We start from the raw sequence: 10,329 nt of genomic DNA on the forward strand, positions 1-10,329 counted from the left end.
AAATTTTTTATTTTGTATCTAATAAATTTATGTCATTTTCCATTAATTTATTACTTACATTATCAAATTAAATTATACAATTGAAATTGTCATAAATCAATTTACCAAGTAATCTTTAATAATGAATAGTAGTAACAAAGTTAATAACTTTATAAGACACAAAGAGTTAGAAGTTAAACTTACGATAAACTTTTTAAAGTACTCGAATTAGATAGATGTACATGTACAATCTTAAAAGTTTAGAAAGTATTAAAACTTTTTAAAATATGAAATTATTTGATAACAATTTTGTTTTTATTTTTCTATTTTTAAAAATTAATTAGCTCACGACCTCTAATTTTACTAATGCATTCATTTGTCTTGTTATCAACTTTCTTAAAAAAATTTCAAAATATAAGACAAATTTTAAAATTAAAACAAAATCTAAAAATTCGTTTTTATTTCTAAAATTTGACTAAAAATTTAATAATAAATTAAAAAAATGAAAAAATACTAAAGAAATTATGAGAAAAAGAAAATTAATTTTTTAAAATTAGAAACTAAAAACGAAATCGCACAAAGAAACCAAGTTTGTAACAAAACTTGGACATGACTTTTTTAAAGAAAATGTTTTTCTAAAATTGAACACTTTTTTGGAATCTATCATTTGAGGATGTTGCTTTCGCCAGTGTCACAGTCATTTAATTGTTTTTCTTTCTTTAGAGAGAGAGAGAGGAGAGACAGAAAGCCAATTAGCTTGAAAGTAACATTTAATTAATTGCAACAAATGCGAAGTTAACAGAGCCTAATAATAATCAATTAAAGACAAAGAACATGTTGAACCGACCAAAAATTTAGAGAGAGAAGAAGAACAGAACAAAGAACAACCTCAAAGTTTACAATGTGAAGCTCTAGCTTCATCAAGAGAGAGAAAGAGATTAAAAAACAAAAGGAAAAGATCATTAATTAAAATGCTAATTTTTCTTTCTCTTGCTCAAAATCAGAGGGAGAATGCCTCTTCTTGAATTCTGCAAACCAACTGATGTACAGCTCTCGCAATTTCATCCACAGAAGAAAGCCCACAATATTCCTCTACCTATACAGAAAAAAGAAAAATAAATTACGATCCACTCCGTTCGATAATAATTTTGTTTAAAAATTTTCATTCTCGCTCCACGAAATCTTAACTAAATTCTAAAATCCAAAAATGGGTTTTTGAAAGCTACATTCTTTTCCCATTAAATTTAATCAAAATTCAAGTAATAAACCTAGAAAATATAAAATTGAGCTGTCAATTTTTCAACATAAAAATCAGTGCTGATTAGTCACCATATAAGTAATTTTCATAACGTAATAACAAAACTAACATCAACAATAATTCTTGCCTACATACTGATTAGTAGAAGTTCCTACTAATTTTTACGACGACGCGTGAAAACCAGTTCATACCGACGGGTGTATAGGCAAGTATATAATTAGACAACGAACCTACCTTGAGACTGAAGGAATAGAGGACGATCTGATGGAGAGTGGAGACATTGAGGTGAAGAACACTGAGGTGCAAGCGATGCAAGCCAGAGACAATCTTGAGGAGTTGCTTGGGGAGCTTCTTGCACCTTATCTTGAGGTTTGCATGGGAGTCAACCATGGAGACCTCGACGTCAGCCAGAGAGGACTGAATCTGGTTGCTCGGGACGGCGGAGGCAGCCATACTGGTGAGGCCCGAAGGAGCAGACGCCGAAGTCGAGGTCGAGGTCGATGTCGAGGACGAGTAGTGCGGGAAGGAAAAGAAATGAGAGAAGGGAGGAGCAATAATATTTGGTGCAGCATTGGGAGAGGGCTTTACATGTGTTTGAGCACTAAGGAAATGTACTTGCTGCTCCAACTCCTTCACAAAGTTGATGGCTCCGCCTATGATTGAGGCTTGGTCGCCCTGCACGGCCAGCAATAATCAAACTCACAAAAGAAAAAGAAAAATAAAAAAGATCAAATTAATTATATAAATTCACCCACCAAAGTTTCCATTATTTTTGTCAACTTTCTTTCTTTTTTGGTCATTTAAGATCATTCTTTGGTTTTCTTTCTTTCTTTCTCTGTCAATTATATCATTACAAATCAAAAACTATGGGTGCCTTGCGCGTGGTCTTACTTTGTATCATTTAAGCCCACAGTTACTTTTTTCTTTTTTCTTTTCCTTTTTCCTTCCATATTCCTCACTCTCTTTGCTATAATTGGAGGGTGGGTGTGGGGGGCGGAGACGAGAGTCCCGAACATTAGAGCGAGACCGTGAAAGAGAGAACTTTTTTTCTTCTCTTTCTTCTCTCTTTCTACTCTGTTAAAGTAGAACAGGACGGATCGAAGAAAGAAGAAAGGGATCAAGATGCCCCTCAAATTCAAAGAATTATTACATCAAAGAAATTCAGATTCTAAAGTATATTTACTTTGAGAATACTAGTAAGTAGGAACTATAGTGTCAAAATATTTAAAGCTAAGATTAATGCATAAAAAGAAGAGAGAGACAAAATAGAATAAATTTAATTTTTAATGACATATATATATGTACCTAAATATTATTTTTTTAATTTGTTCCTTAACGTTTTGGAATTTAAAAATTGCATGCATATATAGAAAGTTATAATGGGAGTGGTGGAAAAATTTTACCCTTTTTATGTGAAAATTTTTGGCTTCATTTTGAAGGGAGCTTTTTCACTTTCCGCCAACAAAAATTCCCTTTTGCTGCTAACTTCTCTCGACAAGTGTTTGCTTAAAAAAAAAAAATTTAATTTAGGTTAAAAAACACATTTGGTCCATATACTTTTACTAAAGTAACAATTTAATCCTTAAACTTTAGTTTATAACGATTTAATCCCTGTACTTTCACTAAAGTAACAATTTAGTCCCTCAACTTTAGTCTGTAATAATTTAGTCTATGTAGTATAAAATTTGTAACAATCTAGTCCCTATCGTAAAATTTTTTTATTAAAATTAAGTATCAAATTTTATCATATAACAATTTAATCTTTCTAATTTTATAAACATATTTAGTCTCTCTAGTATCAATCTATATATATAAGAAACTTAACAAACAAACAAAAATTTCACGATAAGGAGTAAATCGTTACCACCTTTAAACTACAAAAACTAAATTGTTACATATTAAAGTTCAATGACTAAATTGTTATCAATTTAAAAGTATAGGAAATAAATTGTTACAGACTAAATTTAGAGATTAATTTGTTACTTTAGTAAAAATAGAACGAAAAAAGTGTTTTAACCTAAACTTTATATTCACTCTTTTCTGCATTTTTTATCCCATCCGTCAAACAATATAGTAGTGGGCAGAATTACCATTTTCACTTCGTTTTACAACCAAAAAAATAATAATAATAATAAAATAAAGTTATTTTCAGAATTAAAACATCAAAAGTTGAATATAAAATTTTACCCCAACTAAAAAGTTACTGCCTTATAGCAAGAGAGAGAGAAATGATTTTTTTTTCTCTCTTTGAAAAATACTTTACTCTTTGGGGGCGGATAATCTTTCTTATCGTGACCACCGTTAAATATCTGATAATTAAGAGATAAATGAAAAATAGAGATTTTGTTTAAGAATCAATGACTCTTCAATTTAAAATGATAGCGAAAACCAAATTTGATCCTCGTCGATAAGAAGCAAAAAATATATTTTTGAATCTCTTTGGAGAGAGAGGAGAGGAGAGAGAAAGAAAGGGTACCCTTTGGACGTAGGAGTGAGGCATTAATGATCGAAGAACAGAGAGATAGTGATTCATTTGCTTTCTTCTATTGCGCTCCACAGTAATGTGTGTCATTCTTTGATTCTCTATTTCCTCTTTATTCTTCTCCGTTTTCCACCGCCGCCTCCTCGCCGCCCGCCACCGCCCTCCGCCGACGATCTGACCCACCGGAGAAGAAGAATCATCATGGGGCGGCTGCGGCTGCGGCGGCGGCGCCTGTGGTTCGTTTAAAAAATTACTCGGATCCACACAAGAATAATAATTCCATTGATCCGATCCACAGTGGTAATAATTAGGAGAATTTTCTGTTTGGTTCCCGAGAAAAGAAAAATCTTCATCTTCTTTGGAGAATTCTTCATCATAGCTCCCCCAGATTGCTGCTGCAGAACCCATCAAATTGTACAAATCTTTGCTGCTGCTGCCTTGGCCAAATGGGTCTTGTTGGAAAACCACTGCCTCAAGTGCCATGATAATTTTCTCTTGAAATTTTTTTTTTTTTTTTTTTTGGAATTCAAATTGAAATCTAATTATAGGGAAAAGGAGAGAGAGAGGAGAGGACCCCAAAAAGGGAGGCTAAAATGTGGTTGTTTTTGGGTGGTCTTTGGGGGATGGAAAAATGGGGTTTTTAAAGTTGGTTTTTTTGTACATGGAAAAGGGAATTATGCAAATCTACAGCTTAGGCTGCACGTGAAACTACAACCATTATTATTATTATTGTTCTTGTTGGATTTTTTATTTTTTATTTTTTATTTTATTGCAAGAGAGAAACATTGAGATCTCAACAATTAGATCTTCCCTTTTTATTCACAGTTTTGTTGTTCCTTTTCCCGAAATAAAAAAAAAAAGAAAATAATAATGTTTCTCTTTTAATAAAATATTATAACATTTGATGATAAATGATAACCTTTCGTTTTTTTGTTCTTTGTTTTTAAAAGTTAGGCTTAGAAGCAAAGCATCACTCCTTTATGTGTTTCTTTGCTTTATTATTTGCATTTTAAAAACGTTTTCGAAATGTAAGTCAATTTTGAAAATTAAAAAAAGGGAGTGTGTAAAAACTTGTTTTGTTTTTGGAATTTTGCTAAATATTCAAATGCATTTAGGAAGGTATGCTAAGATAATGGTGATAAATCAAACATAATTTAAAAAAGCATATAACCAAAAAAAAAGTGTCAAATGGGCCTAGTTAAAAAAAAATGTTTTTATTTTTAAAATTTGTCCAAGAATGATATGTATTTCTAAGAAAAGTGAAAAACATTATCACATAAATCTCAAAGAAACAAGGATAGTTTTTTCAAAAATAAAAAATAAAAATGAAATAGTTTTCAAGGAGGGCCTTAATAATCATATATGTTTCAAAGTTTTTGCATGGATTAAGCAAAGTTTGTTAGGATATGAATAAAAATGAAATAGTTGTAAAATGTGTAGTTTTCGATTTTATGGGTAAGTATACCTACTGTATCAAATTAAAATATTGGATATTTCTAATTAAATTAATAAAATTTATTTTTACATAAATATAGCCCAATTAATTAAGGTGTCAGCTACAAGTTGAATAACTAAAAAAAATAAAATTTAGTAAAATAATTTGAAAGAGTACCTTAGAAATTATTTTTATTTTCTATAAACTCTCTCTCAATTATATAGACGAGAAAGTTGATTTTTTCTTTACACAACTTTTGATGTATATGAGAATAAAGAGATAAAAGGATAATGCCACCTTTTCTTTGTACATATCATGTGTGAATTTTATCATGCAATATATTCAATATACAAACTAAATTTTAAAATTATTTTCAACATATGTAAAAAGATACTTATCATTACTTTCATTTCTAAAAGAATTGAAGCGTTTGTGGAACCCATTTATGATAAAGGTATATAAACTTTTGTCTGTGTGAGAAAATGTTCAGGTCTGCGAACCTCGCGGTACAGGTGAATTGACTTTCCGAATGAACTGAGGCGAATGCAAGTAAGAGATTTACAAAATAGGGTAGTATTCTGATGTTCAAATCAGTAGTTGGTCGATCTATACTAGAGAAAGAATATAGTTTCGCGTACTTTAAAATGAAGTGGAACTTCCGACAAGACCTTTGAGAGACTTCCAACGACTCTCCGACAGCCTGAGAATTGCAGCATGTTGTCGTGAATTCTGTTAAAGGTTTATGCATGCAGAAGTTAACACAAGTTGACTCAACTGATAACTCAAGCGACTGAAATATGTGTTATTGGTAGACTCGTTGATAGCTCAGGCGGCTGAGGTATGAGACGATTATGGGCGGCTTGGCTAAATAACATAATTCACGACCGTCTCTAGTAGTTCAATTCGACTTCGTCGAAGGTTCGAGCTACTGTTTCTTGACTCATCCCTGTTGTAGTTATCAGATGTCAACACGTGGCTAGTGAAAAATCACCTCAACAACTTCAACAACTTCAAAGACAAAAAGAAAACCTTAACTTTGCCTAATACGGCACCTTTAAATGTGGGCTCCTAATTGAACCCATGATCTTAGAAAAAGCAGTAGACGTCTTTTATCACTAAACCGTTTCTTTTTTATTAAAAAACTAATATAAAAATTATTGTGATCATCATGATCACATAACTAATGATATATTAGTTAAACTATCATTAATAGATAAAAGTTATTATAGCTTAATACATGTTTAATCACTCTAAAATCAAAGATAAAACAACATTAAATGGGACAATAAAACGAGTTTCATGTTTAACTTATATATTGTCTAATCGAACTACTTACAGAGAAAATTGCGAAACACACCACAGGTTTGTTGTACTTACTCATTCAAATTTTTAATTTGATCAATCATCTCTCAATTAACTTACATGATTGTTACAATTAAACTCATAAACGACCTATTGAACTCCAAGTTATAATCAAACTCTGGAAAGGTAGTTATATTTAACTCTATTTTTTTTCATTTTAATTGAAAACTACAGAATTAACCATAAAATAATTTGGTTTTCAAATTGACATTAAGTCGACATTTTGATTAAAAAAACAAAAAAAAATAAAAATTTTAAGTTCAAATCTAATAATCTTAGAATATGAGAGTTTGATTGTAACAATATTTATAAATTTAGTGGAATGGTATCTATTGAGTTCTTGAACAAAGAGTGAGAATTTTAACCTATAATCTTTTGATCATGTATTAATTATCGCTAAATTAAACTTATGTTAACAACTAATAAAGATAGATTAAACCCTTCGTCAACGACCTTGGCGAGCAAGTTGATGAGCTCCAAAGTTACCTTCTTAAGAAAATTTATTTTGTACCTTTTATAGACACAATCAATTAATGTCTAATGTGACATGTCTAATAGTTACTGTGATTGATCTTCAAAATAGCCATAGTGGACAATCTTAACCTTTTTTTTTTTTTTTGATAAATGTGATTATATATTAATTTAGCTGGTCATAGATTAAATTCCCTACGATTTTAGAACCTCTTAATTGCTCTCACAACTCTTTTAAAATTATTCTTTTATCCTTTCACAAATTCCTATATCTTTTTTTCGTTCTTTTCCCTTAGTTAGGGTTTGAAATCATAAAAATTATTTAAGTCAACTGGAACCTATCTCAACAATAATTGAAATCTATATTATTTTTCATGAGGTTAGAGGTCAAATGTCCATACCCAAATTTGTTTTACTAAAAAAAATAACATGGTCTTAAACAAAAAAAAATTTCGTGAAATTTTCCCCAAATATTTTATCAAATAATTTAAAGTAAACAAAATATAGTTTTTAATTTAAATCTATAAAAGTCTTATAACTATCTTATAAAAGATTTTTAAAGCAAATATCAGCCCAAACAGGGGGAAAAAATAAGCATAATTGAGATAATACTTATACTTGGGTGATTGTAGCTAAACCACAACAATTTAATTAGTATTAATTTACCCAAGGCATGACTTGCTTTTTACAAAAAGAGCACAACTCAGTAGTAATTAACATATATTTCTAACTTCGATGTTGAGGGTTCGATTCCCACCTCCACATATTATACTAAAAATATATATATGACTTGCTTTTTCAGGTTTAAAATTAAATTTATAAAATATTAATTTACTTTTATGTTATAGCTGGTTCTTTTTTTCTTTTTTTTGAAACAGAACAACAAAAACAAATTAAACACAATCAGCGGCCAACAAAGCAGACAGCCACATAGGGCAAAACTGGTTCCACGAAGACGAGAATCCCTCTTCGCACGCTCTCCTTGCTATCCCATGAGCGACTCCATTAGCCTTCCTCGGCAGATGCTTTATTGATGATGGGCTCCATGAGCGACTCCACTATCCCATGAAAACACAATTGGCAAGGATTTCACCTCTTTCCATATGTCTTCAACAATTAGAGAAACTTCGGTGAGCTCCATGGACGATTTATTGATGATGTTCACTACTTCCAGACAATCTGATTCCACCTCAATTTTGATTCCAGCTTCTAGGGTAACGGATTGACTCAATGCTTTGAGACCTTCCAAGATTGCTAGGGCTTCCAAAGCTTTAATAGCTGGTTCTTGTAAAAAGATAATTAACAACAATTAATTATTCAGCTATAGCAAATCCCAAACCGAACATTAATTAGTTGTATAACCATCGAACACAATCACATTAACTCACACCCACAACTAAAATTTATTGTACAGCCAACAACAACATACACTAATACTAACAATAGAGACTAAATAGAAATATGATTCAAAGTCTAAATAAAAGATCATATTCAATAATACAGCCACTAAATCTATGGTTCTTCTTTTGTTTTTTATTTTTTTATTTTTTCACATCAAGTGGGGCGAGAAGATTTGAACTTATAACTTTTTGATAGATATGTATCAATTACCGTTAAACTAAATTCATGTTTGACCACTCATCTACGTTCAATAAAATACAATAATAAATTAAAATATAATTGGGATGAGTATGGAATATTTTTCAAAATTAATGTCCATACAGAAACAGACAAACTTCCATAAAATAAATATGAAATCTTTTGGTCAAACCCATGAAGATATGTAGAAAAAACAAAAAAATTGCAATATAGCGAACCCTTTCTTATCAGAAATACAAAATCTAAAACCTATTAAATTAAATAAATACCTAGACCCAACTGGCAATTGATTGGTTGTTTGTATAAATAATATAAATTAATGACCCAAAAAAAGTCATCATGTAGAAGACTCAAATTAAATTTCCCTCACCACTGGCCTTTTCTTTTATAGCATTTGTTGTAAAAATAAATTATACTTTGGGAAACTAATTATTTAATTTGTAGTGTAGTTTGAAATTTTATTCCAAATCTAAACTTGTTTTAAAACATGCTAGAAATAGTTGTCTTTTAAAAACAATAAGTTAATTAATTCATGCAAAAGAAAGCCTCTTATAAAAAATTAATTTACAACTCAATATTTTGAAGTAATGAGATATTAAAAACAGTCTTTTTAAAAGGATATGGATATTTAAAGGATGAATAGATTATTTCATTCCACCCTATAGTAACACAAGAAAAATTCTAGATATAGTTCCATACTCGGCATCATATCGAGAAATTAAAGGTGACGAATTTTGGTAAATGTTGAAATAAATTTAATGCATTTTATCCATATTTATTACTTTAGCACTTTTTCCCAATCAATCGTGAGGATTCCAGCACTAAGATATCTAGATTTAGTCAATGTTTCGATCTTTTTCCCAATTAATTGGGAGGGTTCTAGCTAGCATTAAGATATATCTAAGATCTAGTCAATATTTATCCCAGGACCCACTACTAGTTGTAATTGGTTTAATATTTCTACCACATATGACTTTTAGATAACCTTAATTATCATTTTCCTCTACTCAAAATCAATGCAGATAGTTAATAAGATATCACTCAAGATTTATGAATCATTAAATCCTAGAAATTCATGTTTTTTTTTTTTAATTTTAGTTTGTCATCAAATTTTCGTTGTTTAAGTTCTATTACCATGACCAAATATTTTTGTTATTTTTGAATTTTAATTGTTTTAGTTTCTTTCTTTTTCTATAGTTCAACCATTGCAACGATTGCAACGGTGAAGGTGTGGATGATAATATTTGTCTTATCCACTTGATTATATTCGGATTAATAATTATTATAGTTTCGTTTGAGTTTGTTATTAATTTGTATTTTTTACTTAGGTGATATGTATGGCAAGATTATGGGAAAAAGTCATACCTAAATTTAATCCTTTTTTTTTAATATTATTATGGTTTAACTAGTCAAAGTATATATCCTCGATAAAAAAGTGGAAAAAAGTGGAAGGTTAAAAAAAAAAATTTATGTGTTTTATTGAGATGTTTTCAATTAAAATGCCACATGCGTACTGGTGAAATTTTTAATATAGATGATGGGAAATTGGGAATAGATGGTTTTCGTCTCTAAGATTGGGGTAAAAATCTTTAAGTACTGTAATCTACTGACCCTAACTTCATTTAAATAAATCAAATTAAAATATATTAAAATTAATTAAAAAGATAAATAAGATAAAGAGATTAAAATATTTCATCTGGCTAATTGATTTCGAAATCATGCCAACTAATTTTTAATTATTAT

At 29.9% G+C, this 10,329-nt stretch overlaps 1 protein-coding gene across 2 annotated transcripts; it reads right to left on the reverse strand.

The window, feature by feature from the left end:
• Positions 1–731: 731 nt before the first annotated feature.
• On the reverse strand, positions 732–4,345 carry LOC111025979 (transcription factor bHLH94). Of its 2 annotated transcripts, none has more exons than XM_022303927.2 (3): positions 3,714–4,345; positions 1,472–1,912; positions 732–1,075 (listed from the first exon to the last, which is right to left on the reverse strand). In XM_022303927.2, exons 1-3 carry the CDS (start codon positions 4,200–4,202, stop codon positions 980–982), a joined length of 1,026 nt encoding a protein of 341 aa, XP_022159619.1. In that variant the 5' UTR covers positions 4,203–4,345; the 3' UTR covers positions 732–979. The 2 variants fall into 2 exon arrangements, with proteins under 2 accessions (XP_022159619.1, XP_087980908.1); XM_088124782.1 differs by having other exon boundaries at positions 732–1,071; positions 1,468–1,912; positions 3,714–4,344.
• Between the last annotated feature and the right edge of the window lie 5,984 nt (positions 4,346–10,329).

The sequence above is a fragment of the Momordica charantia genome (genome assembly GCF_013281855.1).
Source record: "Momordica charantia cultivar OHB3-1 chromosome 6 unlocalized genomic scaffold, Mcharantia_2.0 BLBB01000006.1, whole genome shotgun sequence".
NCBI classification, from domain to species: domain Eukaryota; kingdom Viridiplantae; phylum Streptophyta; class Magnoliopsida; order Cucurbitales; family Cucurbitaceae; genus Momordica; species Momordica charantia.

Bases quoted from the DNA above. Each gene is read 5' to 3' on its own strand.
- LOC111025979 (XM_022303927.2), bottom strand. From the start codon at position 4,202: ATGGCACTTGAGGCAGTGGTTTTCCAACAAGACCCATTTGGCCAAGGC. The intron at 1,913-3,713 runs GTACCCTTTCTT...CTGGCCGTGCAG, and splicing joins CTCACTCCTACGTCCAAAGG to GGCGACCAAGCCTCAATCAT. The intron at 1,076-1,471 runs GTAGGTTCGTTG...TTTTCTGTATAG, and splicing joins TCTATTCCTTCAGTCTCAAG to GTAGAGGAATATTGTGGGCT.